Consider the following 24,842-nt stretch of genomic DNA (forward strand, 5'->3'; position numbering starts at 1 on the left):
CACTAACAAAACAGGACAAAAGAAATAAAAACAAAATAGAACTAGGATGAAACCAGTATGTCAGAGCAGAAGAAAACTCAAAGACTACACTTAATACACTCAGAGGCCTAATAGAAGATATTGTGCCCATGAAATAAAAGTAAGACATTATGAGGAGAAACATTAAAAGAGTGAAATGGAGAGAAAAAATTAGAAGATAAGTGCTCAGTTTGTGATGGGCTGACAGATCTGACTCCATGAGAATGTTATAGGCCAGACTCTAAGGGAAATGACCAAACAGACTCCATTTTGCTCTGAGACTCCATGTTATGTAGGAAATAAGCTTCTCCCATGGGAACACACCGCTTCTGTGTACATCATCAGTTACTTGGTGTGACATGTTTAATAATACATAATGGCAACTTCCATGTAGTAAAGAATTGCTCTCTTTTGATTCCTATTGCTCCTAAACAATGTACCATGTGAACAGTGATTGTGTGGATGTTAGTAACCATTCTTTAGTTTGTACCTAGGTAAGGGTCATTTTGACCCACTTCCCCCTCTGTCGGTGATCTCATGATGTTAATGTGTAACTTCAAGCCATAGCAATAGACACTTATGAATAATGTGATTTTTGGTATAAGAACCCCTACAACCCTGTGGTCGGGGCTGTTCTCCCAATAGCCATTTTTTGGGGCATTGTGTGAGACAGTCAGCAGGCCGGCTTATTAAAGACTGTCAAATTTGGACTTCTCAGTGATGATCGGTCTGTTCTTAAGTTGCGCCCCACAACAAGTTTAAGAGGTTGAATACTCAAATAATAAAACTTTTAGAAAGATAAGAGAAAAATGAGTGAGAGAAAATTATCAAAAACATTAACGAATGCAACTAAATTTCTCAAGACAAAGAATCAGTGTTTCCAAGTTGAAATGACAACCTAATTTCTTAGAAAAGTAGAGAAAAAATAAAATGAAAAGAAGCACCAGCATCAAGGTACTAGAATTAAGGGATCCACAAAACTTCCAGAACAGAAAATGCCACATACAAGCACAGGAAATTGAAAAATAAGCTGAGGAAACAGTCATAAAACAAGGCTTTCCAAATTCTAAAGGGAAATCATCTATTTCAGAATTTGTACAAAAGTATTTGGCAAGAATGAGAATGGAATGAAACAATTTTCAGAGCTGGAAAGCCTCTAAAGTTACCTTTCCTTCTCGGTAAATTACTGAGGAGCATGTCCACCTAATAAGGGAAGAAAACCAAAAAGAGGAACTCATAAAACTTAGAAAACAAGGAATCCAACCTAAGAGAAAGTTGAAAGGAATTTCCAGGATAATAAACGAGGGACATCTGGAGGTGATGGTCACATAACAAGCCTAAAAAACACACAAACAAATCAGTGCAAGAGAAATGAGGGTCACAGACAAAGATCAAAAACTGAAGGAAAATTAAAGCTGATAAAATATGCTTGTGATACTAAGAAAACATGTAGTACTGACAAAAAATCTTGAGGACTGATAACTTTTAGTCTGCAGAAAAAGAAGTAAACAAGCAAACAAAACTGAGGAAATGCATCTTGAGAGAAACCAAAAAGATACAAAAAAGGAGCATACTCACAGTGTGGGAAATACTCACATACTCACATACTCATACAGTGTGGGAAAAGAATTTTCTCTTGCATATGATTCTTTAAGGGGGCTTTCCTGGTCTGGACACCCCCGCCATTCTCACCATATATTTCCCAAACTTCCAGAATCATATTATTGTTTATTTGGTATGTACACTGCATTTAAGAATGTGCCTTCATTCATCTACTTGGCTTTGTCCCCCTAAATCCCCAAATCCAAGGCTACAGATCATCTTACTCACTCAGCACTAGAATAACAGTTCCTCAAATTCCAATGCTCTTCTGTAAAGTATACCCAGGATCTTTCTGCCAAAGTGAGTTCCTCCTACATCTGCCTTTCAAAGCCCCTGGTTTCTACTTTAGCATTCATTCCAGCTGACTTGGCAGTCATCTATTACCATAGCCCTTCTCTGAGACACTACCCAAGCAGTTACAGGAATGCCTGTTTCCATGCAATCACTCTGGGCATCGCTGTCCCAAAGCAACAGGACCCAAGTGGACCTCTTCCTGAAGGAAGCAGCACAGTTCCTTTGGTACCTGGTCACATCAGTTAACTAGATTGTCCCTCGCACTCTTACGATCTGTGGCCATTGCCTCTAGTCACCTGCTTCCTCCTATAGGCTTATCTCCATACTGTTCAAGATTTCCTTTCTTCTTACCACTGCTCTCCTGTATTCTTAAACTTTCTCTCTATTCTCCATGAAAACTACTTCTCCATTTGATACAAACTTCCCTATACCTCACCTTCAGTCTCCTCACAACTTTTTGTGATCATCTCTGACACACAGAGAGATGAGGTACAGTATTTATCATTTTATTACTATTATACTACTATTTTACATTAAGATATCTACTCATGCTTCTATTGCATCCACTAGACTTTAAAACCTGAATGCAGAACTGGGGTCTCATTAATAATCTAAAACAAAGCAGCCCCTCAATAAATGTCCTTCATTAAACCTGTATTACACAACTAAGCATCCATAATTACACCCTACACAAAGACTCTAGTCTTCCCATTTGCTGTCCCTACTATAAGTTTCTCTGCCATTTCCTCTCTGCTCCTTTTAGTCATTCATGCTACCAGTAAAAATGTATTTTCTCATATCTGGGGACGGGAAATGGGGAACGAATGAAAGAATGTTTGATATCTCAACACACAAAAAAGGAGACATGTGGCTAAGAAACAGCGTTTGGAAGAGAGTGGATGAGAAAGGTAGGTATTTCACAAGGAAGAGAGATGTAAGTAAGCTAGAGAAAATTTCTGCAACTGCAAAAAAAAAGGTGAGAGGGAGAGAGAATAAGAATGTGAGCATATACCAGGAATAGCTGAAAAGGGTAGTTTTAAATGGGTGCTGTTAGGTAAGAAACACAAAGAGTGAAGAGAAAGTAAGAAGGAGAAAATAAAGCTGTACACTTCTGTATGCCTGTGTGTTATATGGAAAGGAGGAGGATTCCATAGGCAATCCAACTCAAAGGAACTGAATGATAACAGCATGCACAGTTAAAGCACCCTCTCTTTTTAAAACCAGGGTACCTTGACACATTTTGGTACAGTCTTGCCACGGTCCATGTGCATCCCAAGTGAACAGGTCACTCCTATCCTCCATAGGAACATGGAAGGAATAGCGTACATCAGGGTTGTACAAATTACCCACACATAGCACCTCAATAAAGATACAAAGGAACAAACAATCAATTTATAAAAGATACATGTTTCAGATATAATTTCTATATTTAATAATAAATGATAAGTACTTAACCAGTATAGTTCACTAATATGATTAAAGTGAAGTCTTACTGACCACCAGAGTTACCTGTAAAACAAGTTCTTCTTCCAGTCGATCGGTACTGTTAATTCTTTCAATTGAGTTGTTTGATCCACTGTATTCAAAAATAGCTCCTTGTATGTTTATTTCTTTTTTTGACATACTTACAACAAAATTTCCATTTAAGAGAAAATTCCCTTGGGCATCAGATAGGGCTGTAAAAGAACAAAATTTTGCTCATGAAACCATAAAGCAAGCCAATAGTACAGAAAATGCTTTTTTAACTTTTTAAATTAAAATCCTCTTTTGAATTTAAAGAATGAAATTATAAATTAATATTAAGGATAATATTAAAGAAATAAACCTTACTTTGGTATACTGTGGCATTAATTCTGTAAGTAGGGAAACTTCAGCACATCAGTCAAAGATCTTAGAATAAATTCACCCTGCATTTTTCTACCTGAAAGGGTCATCTTCCCCCATGGGGTACAGAGCCTCAGGAGCAACCTACATGAAGTGGTCAGGCAGAAAGAAATCATGCTCCTACCAGATAGATCAGCTAAACCAATCCTGGTCATCAACAGAAGGAAACAAGAGCAGACTGCAGCAAGACTCCATTTACACTTGGAAAAAAATGTACAAAGCTTTAAAACTAAGGTCAATATTCTAAAAAGCTATGCAATGACTATAATATTCTCTATACACCTGTCTCAAACTTTTTGTAAAGAGGCACTCTATCACTGTTGAAATATATGTGAATATCAGCTTTTCAGAATAATATTCCTATCTCCCTCTCTATTCATACCTTTTCTTGTTTTCTTTCCCATAGATAGGTGATAAGCCCATCAAATACATGCATACTTATTTATATAATATATACATAACATACAAAACAACAGTAGTATATATTCTGAATTTGTTGCTTTTTAAATATAAAGTTGCAAGGTCCACAATAGTATGGTTGTAAAAAGACAAAAGAATTTAGTGGGCTGGGGAGATAGCTCAGTTGGCAGAGTGCTTGCCTGTCAAGCACGAGGCCCTGGGTTGGATCCGCAGCGCCACAAAAAAAAAAAAAAAAAAAAAAGAATTAGAAAATCTATGCTACTTATTTTTAATTTTCAAGAGAATATGTAATATTTAAAACTTTACAATAATAAAACTCTGTAATAATCGAGTGCTTCTCTTCTTGTTTTACTAATATTATACTTCTCAGTGGAACGACGTGGGGAAAATGTGTTTGACATCCAGGAAACTGCACCAAAAGCACAATTTGACTTACGGCTAAACTTCATAATAAATGCAATACCCCTCTGGAAAAAAAATCTTGAAGGGATTATTGCAAAATCAGTTACATGTTTCTGTGTATATGTGAACTAGTTTAACTGCCTTTATATATTATACTGAATTCAATGAACAAATAACATTCTAAATTTATTCTCTTAAACAGAAATTCCCTTGTGTAGGAATCTGCACTTGATCAGAGGTAGATAGGCCTATTTAAAGAACCATCCGTTACATTAACTCTAAGGGAAATAAACAAAGCCTTTGTGAGAACAATTCTACACATTTTGTAACTTTTAATTACAAAAGTTCATCAACATTTAAAAAATCCCTTCTAGTGACTTTGTTAGTTTTGCTCACTTCAAGTTAAACTTAAATATTTGCATTTGTAGTTCTCTTAGAAAGTATGATACTTATCGATGAACATTTCTAATTTTTTAACCTTTGGCAGAACCTGTGGTCCATTCCCAGGAAACATATATGTACACTTGGAACCTTAGAGAGAACTACTGGATAATTTACCTACATATACTGTAGCATTTTTCTGTATCTGTGCACCCAGGTTAAAATTTTTTAGCCAAAGAAAAGGAATTTCAAATAAATGTAAAAGGATAATATATCAAAATATATACATTTTATTCTCTTGGGGAAATTAATCATTTGTATTTATTAAAAAGAAACTCACAAAACACAGAATTAACCACTTTAAGTGAACAATTCAATAGCATTTAATACATTCAATTAAATGTGCAACCACCACCTTAATCTAGTTCTAAAACCTTTCTATCACCCTAAAAAGATACACTATCCCCATCATGCAGTTGTTCCCTTTACATTTGACTTTGTTAATGCCAAATATAATTCATAACAGTAACAGATCCACATTCCCTGTTGTAAGTATTAATTATCTGGGCCAATATTTCATATTTTATTAATGGGAAGTAGATAATGCTTCAATATCAGCTGAACATCATCACCTATTCCAGCATGGTAAACTGTAGGTAAGTCAACTTTTAAGATGTTTCTCAGAAGGAAAAGTTTTGTAAAATATTCTTTTCATGTTGTGTATAAGCAAAATTGTCTAAATTTTAAGGCTAATTTCCAAATAAAATACCAAAAAGTTGCAAAAGTATTATTAGCTAAAAGGAGGAGAATTTTATTCTAAATACACAGGTATCTTTAACTGAACATATATTCGGTTATCTAAAATATTCTTATGAAGAAAAAATTGAAAAAAAATTTCAGAACTTTGTTCAGTGTTTCTTTTTAAAAGGACATATTTTGTGTAGCTTAAGAAGAACATATGTACAGAGAGTCAGATGACCTAAGCTCAGTAGGAACTGAAACTGCGTGTTTGCTCCAGGGATTCTTGTTGCCTTCCAGGAATTCACATCAACCTCAGACCTCCATGAAATTGCACACAAACCACATATTGGCTGCTGCTTACTAAAAATGTTTACCAAGGTAATTGTCATCTTCTGGTTTTCCGGAATAACTGTGCTGAAGAATTTCAATGTTTGTTGCTCCTGTGGGAATCTTTACAACAACATTGTAACCTGCAATATAATGTTACACATGTTCAATTTCACAAAAGCAGATGTCCTAGAGGATATTACTGCTAAACGAATGATACAGTCAGTCCTAATCTCATTTTACCTTTAAAAAATGAAACTGATTATTCCTTTTGAACCCATACCTTAATAAGTTACTAAGAACTGGGAAAAAGCAGCTGTTGTCTAGAAAGAGTTTCAGATTCTTAAAGCATAACTCTTCCTAATTTTTTTATTTCTAAAGTTCTCTTTTTTTCTTCCTTTTATTATCATTATTATTATTTTCAGTAGTAAGGATTGAACACAGGGACCTTTTACACTGAATTACACCCTCAGTCCTTTTTATTCTTTATTTTGAGACAGGGTCTAAGTTGCTGAGGCTGACCGAAATCTTCTTGCCTCAATCTCCCCTGTCACTGGAATTACAAGCATGCACCACCACATCCGGCATAAAATTCTTAACGTAGAATAGAATGAAGTTAGTATGTCAGCACCTTAAATGTTTAATTAGAAAATTCATTTTTAAGTTTGACTAATACATTTAGATTTTCTACTGGGAAAAAGATGGATTTTCAAGTGCTATTCACAAATCCAGGAGATATCAATACAATTGGTCTTTTCGTGTGATAATGTGAACAGATAGTCAATAAGCAGTATGTTTCATTGCTGAGAAGTAATAATACTAATAAAGAAAAAGCTCAAGCTCTTTCATAAGCTTTTAGTTTGTAGTATAACTTGGAATCCCTATATTTATTTACCCCCAACAATCTGGAATCCCTGTATCTACTCCCCCAATTTTACATTGCTCTTAAAGTCTATTAATAAACTAGCTATAAGAAAAATTAAAAGTTTACTGGAATTAAATAAAAGTAGTACCTCTATTTTATGAGATCAAATTCAATAAAGAAAAAGAGGAAATGCTATATCAAATATACATTAAACAAGAAACAGAAACACAGAAACATTCTTTTCTGACACAGAAACATTCATAATACATAGTTATCCAAATACTCTCAGCGTAAGTATATAATTGATTATGTTCTAGTTATGTTAATCTAAGTTCTTGCTTGTCCTTTCTTGTTACAATCTTTCTCTACTTAATAAGTGAGAGAAATTGTAATATTTCTCATGCACTAAATTTTAGAGACATTGGATAAACTTAAGAAGTTTTATAAAAGTTTAAATTTGTGATTCTGATGTCAGATCACCTTGAATATTCATACGGTGCCTTTTTCTATCTCTTTAAGGCATTCCATTTTAAATATAATGTGATAAATGTTTGGAAGAGTCTACATACACTATACATACATATTAGTTGTAGGTTATCAACCTTCAAGAATAATTTCAACTCACCTTCTCTTCACTATAAAATACTCTTATTCACTACTTCCACTCTGTCTGCTACAGTTTTTCAAGAAAGCTACTTTGACACATTGCAAAGGCGACAAGATAAAGGTGACCACCAGAGGGCAGAAATGTGGCCAATGCCATTTAAGGTACTACAAATGACTTCAACACTTTTCTCCATTTACAAATCGATTAATTCACAATACAGTTTTTGCAAGGTTAACTATTTAATACTAATTTTAAATATGTGTTTTTCTCCTGAAAAAATACACTTTTCAAAAGACTATGATAAGTACATGTCATTGATTATAAAAGGAGATCAAATGTGTATGACTTTCATGAAATAATGAATAAAAACAACTAGAAAAACAGTATGACAAATCATCTAATAAGTACCACCAGCATGGAAGAATATGAAGTGTTCTACACTTACTTAATATATAAAAATATAAATTTTGATTTTTAAGTTTTACCTCTTTAACTGAAGTAATTCATAATAACCTAACACATGTTCAAACACATATGAACACAATTTAATGCTGAAAAACATAGCTGAAATAATACACTTTTACTCTGCAAGGAAAGTTTTAATTGTATGCTTATATTTCATAAAAAAATTCTTCCAGAAAATTTTAGAATGGAGAATATCTGAGATATTCTCATAACCATTTTGAGTAAAAATGAAATCATGGCCAAATATCAATTATTAATACCATAATTCAGATACTGCTTGAGAAATCAAATGTGATGATAATATGACCCAATATTTAAGTTAATGGTTTCATTCTTTGCCTTCAATCAACATTTTTCAATATTAATAACAAACACAACAGCTAGACCAGGTCAAATCAAAATAAAAAGGAGTGATTCAAATGATAATAATTTAAAGCAAGTTTTCTGAAAAAAAAATCATAAGTATATACATTTTAGATTATAGGAATGTTCATTCATTAGGGGACTATTCACACATCATGGTCAAATAACACTGAACTTACTCTCATAATGCACCTATTAAATTTTTAAGAATTAGATTTGTCTTGGGTGGGTGAATTAATTAAAAAGTACATTTGGTATAAGATGTAATTTTTTTATATTTAGGAAATATTTCTTTCACAATCATTTTGAACTAAGGGTATAGAGTACACAAAACAATAGTGAAGTGTTACTATCACACCTTCATTTTGTATTCAACTATTACATTAAATAAATGGGAAAACTAGAAGCAAATACACAGCTTACCATAATGGGCACTGTTGAAGACACCTTCCATTGTCCTGCATGAAGAGTTATCTCCACCACACACTCCACATTTGTCTCTCTTGGCCTTAGAGTTTAACACATGATCACAGCCAGCTTGCTTCAAAACACAATTAGTACAATTAAGATACTCCTTGAATGTACATAAGAAATGAGAGATAGAGGGCTAGAGATAGAAGATTTTAACAAAGTTGTTGGTTAAATGTCACCATAGAATGTCACAAAGTAGCAAAAGCAGTTTACAACCTGAATGACCATTATTTTCTACCATTTTAGGAAGCTCACACCATCTTTATCTTGATTCTGAATAGTATAAGCAAAACAAAATCAGCAAAGGGTGCTTTATGAGTCATTATTAAATGACAGAGAATTGCCAGTAACAAATCTAATCACATTCCTATAGATAGCATGATATAAAAATTACTTTATTGGAATTCAAAAGAATGTACTAGGAAGCCACAAAAGGACTTTTTGGTTAGAGAAAGAGAAGAAAACTATTGTTATTAAATCACTATACATATATAGAAACTTCTAGTTTACTTACCCGACATAGGCCTTGAACACAAATGTCATTGGTTTCAGTTCCACAAGGGGTACCATCAGCAACCCTGTCCTTCAATTGGTAGAAGTTAGTGGTTCCGGCAACCCGACAATAAAGTTTACAACGATCTTTTATGGCAACTGTAAAAATTAAGAGTCAATTTTGGGGTATACAATAATAAAGTCATGTGTTCTTAGGTCTCAAAAAATTTACATCAAAGATAAAATAATTACTTACTCCCACTGTACTTTGGAAGCCACCTCACATTAGGGGAAAGACCATTGATGTTGAAATGTTTACCATCAAAATCTGAGCACTGCTTCTCTCGAAAGTCTTGCTTGCCTTTTGGACATGAATCAGTGTTACATGATCGAAATTTCATCCTGCGGCCCACACAGTACTTTCCTCCGTTTCTTGGCCTAGTCAAATTCATTACATTTTAATGCACATCAGTACAATATTATTTCTGCCATTTACTTCTATAACTGTTCCATTCTTTTCCAGGATCAGGAAAACCACTGGTGTTCCACTAATGTAAGTTTTTAAAAGGAAATATGTAAAGGGGATTTTTAAGCAATTCTCTGGCCAATAAGCTATAAAAATATCCACCTTCATATGAACACTGAGGCCTGGAAGGCAGAACTGTATCTTATTTTTGACAAGACTAACAAAAAAACTAATGATGGACTTTTGTGGTAAAACATCAAACCAGAATTTGTTCACTTTCTGGGGGAAAAATAAGACACGTAGTGAGTCAAAGACAATAAAAAAGGAAGACAGCATGTTAAAAAGGAAGTATATAAGCATCTCCATTGTGTATATACTTTTTGCCACTCAGTTCAAGGAGTTTCATGGTATCAATCTATATCTAGCTCTATTTCAACTTAATTCTAGAAAATAAAAACTCTTCAGAATTTTGGAATATAACGATTTCTAATATAATATAGTTATTCTCTAGTTCAAATGAATTGTTAGATTTTATTCAGAGTATGTCACGTTTCTGCATTAAAAATGCTTGTTAATAAGACATTAAGGAAAGAATGTCACATTGCTTGCCAAATTAGATATCATATACACAACAGAAACATTCCTTTAACAAATCTTTATAAGGTCTCTAAGCTCTTTTGTATATTTCAATGAGGGAGATATATGTTTACTTATTCAGCTTAAGACAATGATGCATCTACAACATAGGCAGAGAATGAAAATGTGACATAAAATTATGCAAGACAGTAAAAACTAACAACCAAACTATGGATTTTGTCCAGGAGAGCCAAAACTAAGTGGAAGGATCCAGGACTTTTCATTAGAAACACAGTAAACTTGAAAATGCCAGTGTTACTGTCATTCATTTTCAAAATTATTTCCTGATATCAAATCGAAGAACACATAAAAAAAAAATGAAGAAAATGGTTCTGTATCAGTTCAGATTATAAAATTTAATCTCTATGTTTTTAAAAGTCTGAATCTACAAAGATATAGCAATATGGCTTAAAATATTCCAGAAGTTTTCTGAATCTCAGAAACTTACAGACTGACCTCCAGTTTTAGAAGTGAATGAAATTGGTGTTTACTTTCTGGTGCCTTGCGTTAACCTTAATTTACAGTGACATAAAAAAGACATACTCAGGACGATTACAGAGCCTGGCTGTGCTTTTGATTCCACCTCCACATGTTCTTGAACAAGAACTGTAAGGTCCCCATGGTCCCCATTCACCATCTACAGGACGTGTCTCCATTTCTTTGTTCACACACAGCCCATGGTGGCAGTGCTACAAAAATAACACACACAGAAATGACTCATGTATGTCTAGTTAGAACATCACAATGATTATAATAATAGCATCAAGATTAATAGAAGAACAATATACAAACAATTTAAAGTAAACCATTATTAATTCAGAAATACGATTACATTTGACAACAATTTATGAATATTTCCTGTCTACTGAATAACTCTAAGATCTATAGAATGCAAAAAGAATAAAATATATCTCTCCCCTTTGAGACTTAGAGGCTTACTGGAAAAGAAACATTAAAGAGTAACACAGAAAATGATATTTTTTAAAATGAAACAACAAACATTAGTTTAGTAATGTATATGTTCAGTTTCATCATTTTACTCCAAGATATTGATCCTCTCACTCTTTTAGAAAACTTTCTACATCTCATCCAAAATCTCAGATGACCTTGTTTCTTACTTTCACTGATAAAATGGAAACTGAGAGAAGAAACTGACCATAATTCCCTCTCACTCCTTCTACCCAACCAACACCATCTGCACCCAGATACTCATTTTGTCATCTATTAGTGCACAGGAAAACTCCCTGATCCTAAAAGAAGTCAATCCCTCCACCTGTGCCCTTTTTCCCATCTCTTCTCATTACTCAAAACATCACTCTAGCAATTCTCCCTGCCACCTGTCCTTTATCATCATTGCTTGGTGACAGCTAATTAAAGTGTCCATGCACTGACACCAGTCCATGAACTAGTACCATCAGTGAAGAGTTAAGTACAGAACTGAGAGTTTAGAAATGTTTTTTATGCTGGGGACTGAACCTAAGTCTTGCACATGCTAGGCTGAGTTGCACCCCCAGCTCACTTTTTTAAGATTCTAACAGAGCAAGATTATGTTTATTAAAATTGACTTGCATTTATTTTTTTAATTGTAAAATACACATAAATTTGCTATCACAACCATTTTTATGTGCACAGTTCGGTAGTATTAAGTACATTCACACTGTTGTACAAGCATTCTCCAGAACTTTTTCATCTCATAAATCCCTATATCCATTAACAACTCCCATTTCTCCCTCCTTTTACCTCCTGGTAGTTACCATTCTACTTTCTGCTTCTATGAATTTGACTATTTTGGACACCTCATATAATTAGAATCACATAGTATTTGTCTTTCTGTGACAGGCTCATTTCACTTGGTATAATGTTCCCAAGGACTATATAGTTGCATGTGTCAGAACTCTGTTCCTTTTTAAGGAGCACTACAATGGAGTATCATTCCTTTGTAAGTTTCCATATATTAGTCCATGTGTGCAAGGCCCCAACTCCCAATATTTTTGCAATTAAGTTTCAACATGAATTTTGGAGGAGCACGCATTCAAATCATACCATATGTATATATCATTTTATTCATCCATCTCTCCACCCGTGGACACTTGGGCTGCTTCCACCTTTTGGCTATTGTTAATACCACTATGAACATAAGTATACAAACATCTCTTCAAGATCCTGCTTTCAATTCTTTAGAATTTAGTCCCAGAAATGGAATTTCTAGATCATATAATGACTCTATTTCTAGTATCTTGAGGAAAGGTCACATTGTTTTCCACAGAAATTTTTGCAATGCATTTTTAATGTCTCTTTTTTCATTTTATTTTTCTAGTCAATTGTTTTTATTTTGTGTAAAGGTATCAGTATATAAATAACCAGAAATTTTGAAAAAAAAATCTGATCCTTTACTATGGATAATTTGAGAAGTACTTCATTAGATCATTTCCAATAATATACAAACACACTCAAAAACAATGGCAACAACAAAACCTTTCTTAGCTCTCACTTCCCTCACCAGCTACAATACTCTTCTCCAGTCTATTCTCATTGTCTAATGCACTTGGTCTATTTTCTCATAACCTCACCCCAGCCAGGCTTTTATGTCCCATTTCTACATGAACCTGCTCATGTGTGGGTCACGGATGCCTCTGTACTGCTATAACAAAGTGGTCAGTTTTTATTCTCTGTCTTCCTTGATTTATCAGCAGTGTGTGACACAGTTAATCACTCTTCCTATTTGATATACTTCCTTTCCTCTTGGTTTCCAGGACCATTATTAATCCTGGAACATGCTTGGTTTTCTTCCTTCCTAAATGATGAATCCCTCCCAAGTATCTTCTGCTACTTTTAATTTGTCTTTGTGATCTCTTAATATTGGAACATCTCCAGATTCATACCCTTTACTCTTTTCTATGAACAAGCATACCAAGTCCAGATCTCTCTCCTGAACTCCAGATTTGTACATATAGCAGCTTACTTATCTTTAATTGATAGTCTAAGAAGCATTTCAAAAGGACACTGGAAATAAAAATCCTACCCCTCCCCAGCAAAACCTGCTTCTCCTGAATTGATCTAAGTTGTTCACTGTAGGTAAAAAAAAAAAAAACCTACAGTCATCCTGCCTCTTCTTCCTCATCGAATCATCCATGTTAGTAAAATGCTTGGGCTCCTTCTAAACTATCAGCAACTGACCTTTCCTCATCCTCACTGCTCCTACTCTGGCTTGAGCCACCAGGTCTCTCACCTCTGTCCCTGCAATAGATACCCTCTGTTTCCACTCATCTCCTCTACGGTTTAGCCTCAATATGGTTACCAGAATGATCCTTTTCAAAACCAGTTTTTAAATTAAGTCAAATCAGATGATGACTCTCCTCAACTCCTTCAATTATTTTACTTTATGTAAATACTAAGTTCTTACAGTGTCTTCAAGGCTCTATATAACATTTCCCCAGCTAGTTCCTGCAAGTCTCTCTCTCTTCAATCTACTCCAATTGTGAGGTGCTGTATGCTCTGACCTAAACATTCTGGGCTTCTCCAGACTTAGCAGTTCAGCTGTTCTTTTTGTCTGAAACTCGATGACCCCAAATATCCTCATAGTTAATTCCCTTACCTTCTTTAAAAGAGTTCATTTGGCAAATTCATGCAAGGTCTATCTTGACCACTATATTTTAAATTGCAATCTACCTTCTCCTACTAGAAAACTTCAATCTTCTTCCTGCTCTATTTTTATTGTCTGTGGCATTGATTAGTTTCATGGCACTATTATATATGAATTATTCATAATATTTCTAATTTGTCCCAAGGATATAAACTCTGGGAAAGAAGGGATATCATCTGTTTTATTTCCTTATATATCTTTAGCACAGAGAATAGTGCCTGACATAATACACCCTTGAAAAACCTTTGTTGAATGAAATAATCCAATTCTTAATTTTATCAGCAGGGCAAAAAATGCTTTGTGCCTTCCATTAGAACAAATTACCTAATAGCATAAGCCTGTTAGAAGTGAACAAAAACAAAATAGAGTGTAGAATAGAGTGTAGAATGTACTATGTACAAGTGCATTTTGTGAGTCTCCCAGAAACAATTAAAATAATCCTTATGCTCATATATATATATATATATATATATACATACACACACAACACATATATATACATATATACACACAGAGATAGCTATAGATATATCATCTATATCTATATCCATATATAGATAAATATAGATACCTATATCTATAAATATCTATAGATTCATATGCATGCATATAAACATATGCATACATACATAATTATATATAATGAGAGAATACAGCATGAAAAAGATAGGTTATACTATTCATCATGTAGTTCAATTAACTCATCAGATGGGTTCAGAATGGCTTCACACAAATTGATTTACTACTGAAAGTATCTAGACAGACTCACTTGTAAGATAATCACAAAATTAAGGGACTAGAGGAAAGTGTTAAGGCAAAATGTATTTATTTATAATGTCCCATCAATAAGAGGTTCATTTAATGCTGAATACAGATAACATATAGGGCTCACTATTTTCTATTAATAAAGGGAATGTATATCTATCATGTCTTACATGTTGCTACCCTAAATGCCACCTCAGTTTTTAATTTTCACTAGATTTGAAACACATCTCACTATCTCATCACTTTGACCTAGGATCCCAACCATGCCCACCTTCCCATCTCATAGGGGGAATATTCAAATGGTTAGTAAGCAAATAAAATGATCCTCAGGGATAATAATAAGGGAAATGCAATTAAAACCACAATGAGGTTTCATTTTGTGCTTATTAAAATGGCTAAAAAGTTTTTAAAAAGATTGTCAGTATCAAAATCTGGAAAGGAATGCAGAGAAATTGAAAATTTCTTCATTGGAAAGTGTAAAGTGTTGCGCATACTTTGAAAAATTGTTTGACACTTTCTTATGAAGTTAAACGTATGCACATCCTATGACCCAGCAAGTCTACCCCAAGAGAAATGCAAACATGTCTACAAGGAGACTTGCACAGAGAAGGTCATAGAAGCTTTATTCATAACAGCCCCAAATCAGAAAGGATCCAAATGCCATAGAAAAGAGAGTAAGTAAATTATGTGCATTTGGACAGCTGAATTTCACTTCTGTATAAAGGAACAATTGCTGATGCACACAATAATGCGGATGAAGCTGAAAACATTATGTTGAACAAAAGAAGCCTGATCCACCCTCCTCTGAAAATGTACACTGTTTCTACTTACACTAAGATTAAGAACAGGCAAACTAATCTATAGAGATAGAAATCGAAAGAGGAGGTGTCTTTGGAGAGACAGGAAATGATCCAGAAACAGGGGAGACTGAACTTTTCAGAATGATAGGAGTGTTCTAATTTTGATTGGGATATTGGCATCTATATTTGTTATAACTTATCAGACTATAAACATAAGATCTATGCATTGTACTTATATGCCTCTATTTCAAAAAATAATGTTTATGCTCAAATTGAATTATACTACCTAATAAATTATCTATTAATATTTCTTGATATTTGTAAATATATAATCATTTTGGCCACCCAACATTAGTCCTAAAAATTCATGACATACAGTAAACTTGAAATTTTGCTAAGGAACAAAGTAAGGTCTAATTCTAGATGTGTTATCAGGTGAACAACTTGGAGAACACTTCTTATTTAATGGTCCAATAACCAAAAGCCCTACATTCTCACTTCAAAAAGGTCTTTGTCTCTCCTCAAACTCAGATAGTCAGTAACTCTCACAAATGCAACCCTTTCTTCAAAAAGTCCATTACTGATACCAGTCAGAGGAAATGAGAGGGAAAAAAAAATACAAAGTTTTAAAATAATTCTCACCCCCTAAATAAAAATACCATACCAATTAAAAATCAAATTTTAAGATTCAGTGCTAGTTAAACTGAAAAATTCCACTAAACTTTGATCCTAAAATTATAAATGAGATTTAGTGTTACATCATTTCAATAAGTACTTCAGCTACTACATAAATTGCTGAAGTTACAAATAAAACTTTAGCAACCAATTCATTTGTGGTGTGAACAATAGTCATAGGGAATACCTGCCTTTTGGTAGAAAAGTGATTTCAAAGGAAAACAACAGCTAGTACAAATACGTTCATGAAGCAACAGGTGGGGAAGATGCAAATTCAGCTACTGAATTGACTTCAGTTTTAAGAAATGTTTAACCTTTGTCCAGGGTAAAAAAAAGGGGCAGCATTAACCAACTCATTGCCAAGGAAATGTTCCCTCTGTGAGGGAGCTCAGAGAAGACTACCACACTAAAACCTAATATAGGCAACACTGTTTGTTAAATCTAAAAGAACATGACTTCACCCTGGAACATCAAGCACAATTTGACTTCAAACCCACCTACAACACAGTTCATTATCATGTTGAGACTTATTCAACACTGCATTGACAGATTTAGATGACTTCACGAGTAATGTTAGAACAGTAAAGAAGTAGTTCGGTAGGCAGTTATTTTAGGGGTATAATGTATTTTAATACGTTTAGAACCACAAAGATTTGAAGACACCACTTAAAACATTCATTTATTCTTAACTGAATTTTATGGGCATAAAATGTATGCAAAATGGATACTTCTTTAAATATGGGGGATTTGCCTAAAGATTAGGATCTTGATGTCTGTATTAATTTTAATAACAAGACTGTTATGTGTGTGTGTAGTTATATGATGATTAAACATAACTTTAATATTCATCTGCCATATGCTGAAAAAAAGGGTAAAACTGAATGTTTAATTCAGTTGACGATTACTATATCCAACCAACATGGCGAAAATGTTAATTCAACTAGCTAAACGAAAGTTGACGGCAAATAACGAACAGAGTGCTGAAAGGCAGAGCAATCACATCCTTGGATAAGCTCTTGATACCAGACTCACCCTTTGAGAAAACCTACCATCCCAGGACCACAGTTTGTTCCATCTGCCAGTGGCATGTGTTGGGTGCGACAGCCCTTGTGAATTCCCTCTGCACTGGTGCACCAGAGACGCCGGCATTGTCTCTGCAAAGAAAGCAAAGCAGGCAAGCAAATGTAAGCATATGAACACCCAGAACAACTCAGGGTAACACTTACTATGAGTTGATCTGATCTATTTCCTGGTTTCAAAGTCAAAGCTAGAAATAGTTACCAAACATCCTTACAAAGTAAGTTCTAGTCATTGTTTTTCCTCCAAGCATAAAAAAAGGCAATATTTACTTTTGAAAAAAGGTTTAAGTTTTATTCATATATGAACAATGGGAGGAACGAATTGGAGTATAAATATTCAAAAACTATGTGAGATATTTTTCTTTCTTGACAAGATATTTTTCTAAAGGAACATTTTGTTGTTGAATTCACGAGTTTCTAAAAACTCCTTTTGATGCAGTGGTGGAATGTATGAATAATGTGCATAGAAATGTTGTATAATGTCCTGAAGTTTCCTATTTTGTGAATATAATGCATACTTTCAATTTTTTAACAAAGGGTTCTGAAGTTTGCACAAGAAATTAAAGTCCACGGAGGGTCACAAGGGATATACTCAAAATGATTCCTTTCTTTCTCTGAATTTAAACTCAAAGTTTATCTAGAGTTTAAATCAGGTCAGGAAGTGGTGTATATTTTATAAATGAAATATTAAGGAAATCTTTTCTCCTGCACAGTAGATGTTAAAAGGCTTATTAAAAATTTTTTATTGTAAATTTGAGGTTTTAGAAATAATATTCACTATGTGTATGAAGTTTGCAGGTAACTACTCTCACTGTTAACTGACATATCCATGCATTTATTCAATGTTCAACAAACATTTATTTTGTGGCACCCTCTATGTAGCAGATTCTGAACTGGACACTGGAAATACAGGTTGAGGATCCCATATCTGAAATGCTTGGAAATAGAAGTGCTTCAGACAGATCTTGAATATTTTCAGGTTTTGGAATACTTGCACATATATAATGAGATATTTTGGGGACGGGACCCACGTCTAAACATCATTTGTTACATATACACTTTATACATGTAGCCTAAAGGTAATCTGTCTTACAGTATTTTAGTGCACTTGTGTTTTGAGTATGACACATCACATGAGTTGGGTGTGAACTTTTCCCTTTGTGGCACGACATCAGCATTCAAAAAGTTTTAGAGCTTGGGGTATTTCAGATTTAGAATTTTTGGATCAGGGGCAAACAACCTGTATGTATTTATTTAAATGTAAGTCTGCACTCCTGGACCAATGATTCTCACAACCTAGTAAGGCAGGAAACAATTTGGCAAAGGTGTGCAGAGGAATGAAGAAAGCAAAGTGCCTGACTCTACTTGGCAAAATGAGGCATGAATTTGTGAAAGCAGTGATATGATTATAAACTACCTCCTAAATTTACTCCAAAATAAAAGAAAATCATAATTATATACCCAGTAACAAAAGTGTTGGGATCAGCTATTTTAGTAGAAACTAAAAGAAAATAATCTATTAAAATTCTCAAAATAAATAAAGTAACAGCTTAATGAGAACTAAGTTATAACTTTAATTCTTCTGTATTCAACACTGTGTAAAGAAAATGTAGTATATGCTAGATTCCTGAGGCCTTTAAAACAACTCAGTATCAAAGCATGTACATTTTCCCTCACCCCCAAAATAATATCGTTTGAAAATAAATATTTGAAAAAATTTTTTCTATACAAGTCATTTATTTGAAATGCCAACTATATGTAGGATAAAGTCAGTGTTACACGCTTATCAGTAACAGTAGAAAAATAGATCCAGTGAAAACCTCTGTACAAACGCAATGGTACTCAAGAGAGAAATATATCTTTTTACAATGTTTCACACAGACTAATTCAAGTTTGGAGGTGCCTAAATAAAAATACTACAATTTTTAAAATATCCTACTACTCTGGGGCTCATTTTCCTAAATGAGACTATTTCATAGGAATCTGTGAGAATTAACAAAGATAATTTTTAAGTATCTCACGTAGTACCGGGTAAACAATAAGTACTCAACTAGTTTTAGTTTCTTATTTTTACTCCCTTTCTGCCAAATACCAGATTTCTCAGAGATTTAAAAACAGTGGTTAGTTCCCCTTCCATTCAAGAGAACAAGAATAAATTTTCCAATATATTCTAACTACAACTTTATGGTAGTTCTTCAACAAAGGTAGAGTTTTTCTTACCAAATAAGGACACACTTGTGATCCAGGACCAAACATAAGCTCACACTGTTTGTTCACATCGTACATTAACCCAGGAAGTTGTGAAGACAGATCATATATTCTTCCATTTGGTTTATCAAGAAGGCATTCTCCATGGCCAGTACTGTACCAATGACAGAAAATAACATATTGTGAATACAAGTGGATACATTTTAGTACAACATTCTTTTGCTGCTGTTCTCATACTTTCAAGAATAATATTTTTTTGATAATTTAAAAATGAATGCATGTCAACATGCATAATGACAGCCTCAGAGTTTACAAAGGATTTTTAATGTGCTTGTTTGCACTTGATTTCCAAATTGCACTTAAAGGTGCAATACAAAACTAAAAACAACAACAACAACAACAAAAGAATAGGCTGGGAATGTAGCTCAGGGTAGAGAACTTGCCTAAATGTACAAGGTCCTGGGTTCAATCCCCTAAAAAATTTTAATGACAAGTAATAAACATAAATTCATCACAATATAATTTATATGACAATTTTGGATCTACTTTGCTATCATAGTAATGCCTCAAATATAATTCCCAAACTGTCAAAATGTGGTTAAAAATGAGTTTTTAAACAATTTGATAGTATGGTTTTAGTTCTAAACAACAACAAAAAAGGAATTTCAAAAAGTCTCATTCTGTCTCCAAGTTTCATGTTTCTCAAGGAGAGAGAGCACAGCACAGTCAAGGTCACTGGCTTTGGAAGCTTACATTTTAGTGCCACCACTTCCTAGAATACTTAATCTCCCTAAGCCTGGGTCTCCTTATCTCTGAATCGAGAGTGGTAACATCTTGTCACTTACTATTAGAGTACAGTCACATGCCTCATAACAATGTTTTAGGCAATGATGGGCCTCCTATCTGCCCTTAAGATTAGAACGGAGCTGAAAACTTCCTGTCACCCAGTGACATCGTAGCTGTCATCAAGCTGTAATGCAACACATTACTCACACATCTGTGGTGATGCTGGTGTGAACAAACCTACTGCACTGACAGTAATATAAAGTGTAGTACATGCAATTATGTTCAGTACATCATACTTGATAATAAATGACTATTATTGGCTCATGTACTTACTATACTATACTCTTCAACCTTTATTTTAGAGTGTACACCTCCTTATAAAAAATTTACTGTAAAACTCTGCTGTTATGACAGCAACAGCCTGACATAGCTTGTTTACTGTGTTTCTTGATTACATCGAGAGGCTACATGGAGTGAATGACCTGTATCATATAGGTGTGTGAAAATATGCTCTATGATGTTCACACGATGGTGAATTGCCTAGTGAGGCACTTCTCAAACTGTGCTCCATCACCAAGAAATGCATGACTATACATGATATATTTAAATGACTTAGAAAAACAGTAAATAGTATGAGAAATGTATATGTTTCTCTTTTTTTATGAAATGCCCAGTCTATAGAAAATTCTATGAAAATGTTCAGCTACTTCAACTGTACTAAAAGCAACAATTTGTTAAAAGAAATAGCTTTGGAAATTCTTGCTGGCAAAAAAGGCATTTTAATTTTTTCCATAAAATGAACAGGCAACTTTTAAATTGTCCATTAAAGAGAATCAAAATATTATTCCTTTCTGAGAAAAAGCACACTCGGTGACATTTTTTTTATCGATATATTAGTTTATCATAGAAGAAAGCTATATGTAATCATGTACAGAGCAGTAACTATAGGTTGTGCTTTTAAATTAAATTCCATAATAAGGATTAATGGTTCTCTGCTGGTTATAATTATAGGTTAAACTTATGAACATACATTCTAAAGCATAGTTAACTTATCCCCATAGTCTTCATCAAGAGAAAGGTAGCTATAGAAAATAGTAACACTGTTAAATTGGTGATTAGAATGTATATAACAGCAGAAGAAATAAAGGAGTATTCCATTTATGAGAAAAGATTTTCTGGAAAGAGCTCAGGCTAGCATTTTGGATAAGTTTCAGTGACAGAAACACCATTTAGATGAAAAAAAAATTGGGAAGTAGGGAAAATTGGTAGACGGTAAAGAGAGAAGACAAGAAAAACCTGGATCAATCTCTTCAGAGTTAGAAAGGACCTCCAAAAGGCAAAGTTGGAGGCTTCACATCTCTGTGGCGGTAACACAGCTATTTAGATAACTCATTTGACTTTAACTATTCTGTTTTTTAGGGGCAACTCAAACTTTAGGTATTTAACTCCTCCCAAAATATGACCTAAGAATTCTGAAAAGTTAAAAAACACATAAGGAAGCTGTGATCACCATTAAGTTTTCCCCCAGAGTTTTCCTCATAAGAAAGGGTCCAAATAAAAAACACAATAGGTAACTCCTTTTCTAAAAGGAATGAAATAATATGTATAGACACCCTTCTCTTTTTTTAAACATCCATTTGTGCAGTGAAAGTAAGTTTAACTCTAAACAATGAAAAGCTAAACAAGTGTTAAACCCTTTAAAAGAACATACACATTTCAAATCTTACAATCTAATAAATAAACAATTACTCAACTAAAGTAATATAAATTTAGACTTACTCTAGGAACTCAGTGATGTATTTCTGACTACATTTTGACCAGGTCCAAGGACTTGTGTGGTAATTTAAAGTTGGGGCCATTACATGATACTGATGTTTAATTCCAATTTCTTTGCATTTAAAACTATCATCATGTGGAACATTGAATCTAAAAATAAAAACAAGCATTAAAGAAGACTATCAAAAATATACAAGTTAGTAAGATTCATATTTATACTATAATAAATGAAGAATATATACATTAATCTGATTACATTGGATTTTGCACTCTTGATCTCTCCATAAGACACTATTCATGTTTAGAAGCACATGATTTCTGAGACGCACTAGAGTATACCTTTGATCAGTTGCACAGTCTGTTGACTTGGCATCTGAGTCTAAACAATAAAAATATTTGGAGTCTGGCTCACCTCCTCACAACATAGGCATAGCATTCACATAAAAATGCCTGCAGGTTTCAACAAGGATATCCTAGAGATACATGTGGACATATTAGGTAAAGTGATACCACATTACATTCTAGGCCATTGCCTGTTGATAAAGTATCCAAAAGACTTCTTTAATTCCTGACTCTGTACCATTCTATAGTATCCATTTGTATTATATGAAATAACCTAATTACTGTTTCTGGTATATAATTAGTAAATGACAATTGATTGAACTGAAATAATAGAAACATTCTCAAAGGACGACCAATTCTTCACAGTGATAGCAAAGATATTAAATAATAAGCAGGTTAACCACAGATCCTACACTCTTTTACAGATGTAAGCAGAAACCCAAGTTTAGAAGAATCACTTAATTCAGTTTTTTGCATGCTGAGGTTTAGTATTTAAAACATTGTTTCAATTGAACTACTACCCATATTTTAAAGACTCCTAAAGTTTCTAAGGAAGAAAATAAATATCTAAGTAAGATAAGCACTCTCTGAGAGAACAGTCTTCTACTAGTTGGCAGTTTTGGAGACTAGCAAATGGTGCTTCCTACATGTTGCTGCAATACTTCAATAGTCTGCAGGTGCTCTCCTCAACAAACTTACAAAACTGGGTGTGCAGCTTGCTGATGGTCATGAGATATAACTATGGTAAAGGGGAACTGAAGAAGTGCTAGTTAACTAAAAATTATGTCCATTTCAAATTTTTCTACATAAAAGCTCTAATGACATTTCAAGGCATGATCAGAAAAAAAAAATGTGATAAAACTAACTCTAGCCTCAATTCCTTATTAGCAAAGTAACAAAGAAACTTTAGGATACACTCTGGGGATCCAGCTGGAATTGTTTTTCAGAGGATGAGGTGTAAGGCTTTCTAATTTTTAATGGGTCCTCTGAAGATATTATGGGAAAACATGGCCTCCATTCTTACAGCATAGAACCCCAGCAGAATTTTAGTAAAGGTAGGAATAGTTAAGAGAATCACAAACTTTATGAGAAAATATAGAGTACTAGGTGGTGGTGGGGACTTTAAAAAAGTATTTTAACAAGTACAAATTTCCATGGACTATGTCCACTGCTGGGGCTCTGAGCTCTAAGAGCAACAAATGAGTTCTGTTTCCCCAGAACCAGGTGTCCCTGCAAGCTCTCCCATAAGATGGTAGTGAACAGTATGGGGTCATGTATAGGGTAACAAAAAATAGAGGCTAGAAGTGCTCATCATGTAATCCAATAAAGTAAATGAAATAAAAGAAAAATCAAGTCCTATTTCTTTGCTTAGTCTGTTGATCTGTGCAGTTGGTCTGACCTAACATAGATCACAAAAGAGCCAGAGGTAGTACTGTAGGGGTAAAAAATTGTTTTATGAAGAAATAAACATGTTCACTACTCAACTGAAGATCGAATTTTAGGCATTCTATACAATGACAAACAGGAGGCACATTACTGAGGGGACAGAAGGTACTTACACATGCCCAAGTTCATGGGCTATAGTAAAGGCGGCACTGAGTCCATTTTCTTCACTAATAGAACAGCTCCGTAAGGGATCACACAGGGTGCCTAATTCTGCTAAGCCTGAAAAATTTCACATTTGTACTTCATCAGAATGGGAAATAACCACCTAAATCATAAAATAAGCACTAAATTTTAAAGCATTTAACCACTATATTACTGGTATTATATATGGACATGAGTACAGAGTGAGCTGTTAATATCAAATAAACTTTTTTAAGGTTAAAAGAAAAGGATTGATTAGTCTGCAGTTTAAATCTTTTTGGGAAATTGTTAGACTCTTTCATTTAAAAATAATACCAAAATATGGGGTGATCATACAATTTTTAAATATACAGGAAAAGAAAAATATGGTTGGTGTAATGTGGGCAGTAGGAAAGGTAATAAATATATTTAATTGGCAACAGAAAAACAAAGGAAGTAAAAACTAGCACAGAACTCTACAAACCTATGAAGTACTTTTAATTTTTAAATTTGAAGAAGCACAAATATTTTATTATTACCTAGTAATTCAGTAAAATGTTAAGTTGTTAAAATAAAGCCTGCCAATTATATATGCTGAATAAAATAAGCATGATTATGATGTAAGAATTATTGTAAGCACTCAGTAATTCTGTAACATTTCAGCAATAGAAACTGTTATTATATATCAGGATCTACTCATTTCTATGAAGAATAATGTGCAACTCAAATATGCTGTTGAAAGTTGAAGATAGTATGAATTGGTTGTAT

General features: G+C 33.7%; 1 protein-coding gene across 1 annotated transcript in view; it reads right to left on the reverse strand.

Moving 5' to 3' along the window:
• Positions 1-24,842, reverse strand: part of Adamts20 (ADAM metallopeptidase with thrombospondin type 1 motif 20) — a 151,280-nt gene that overhangs the window by 77,732 nt on the left and 48,706 nt on the right. The window contains exons 8-18 of the mRNA XM_047551823.1: positions 24,068-24,173; positions 22,170-22,316; positions 19,617-19,758; positions 17,367-17,471; positions 10,978-11,123; positions 9,589-9,770; positions 9,355-9,491; positions 8,793-8,910; positions 6,117-6,212; positions 3,424-3,590; positions 3,144-3,273 (exon numbers count right to left, since the gene is read on the reverse strand). Of these exons, the coding sequence (XP_047407779.1) occupies positions 3,144-3,273; positions 3,424-3,590; positions 6,117-6,212; positions 8,793-8,910; positions 9,355-9,491; positions 9,589-9,770; positions 10,978-11,123; positions 17,367-17,471; positions 19,617-19,758; positions 22,170-22,316; positions 24,068-24,173 (1,476 nt within the window). The remainder of the gene's footprint in view (positions 1-3,143; positions 3,274-3,423; positions 3,591-6,116; positions 6,213-8,792; positions 8,911-9,354; positions 9,492-9,588; positions 9,771-10,977; positions 11,124-17,366; positions 17,472-19,616; positions 19,759-22,169; positions 22,317-24,067; positions 24,174-24,842) is intronic.

This window comes from Sciurus carolinensis, chromosome 4 (assembly GCF_902686445.1).
Source record: "Sciurus carolinensis chromosome 4, mSciCar1.2, whole genome shotgun sequence".
Taxonomy (NCBI): Eukaryota; Metazoa; Chordata; class Mammalia; order Rodentia; family Sciuridae; genus Sciurus; species Sciurus carolinensis.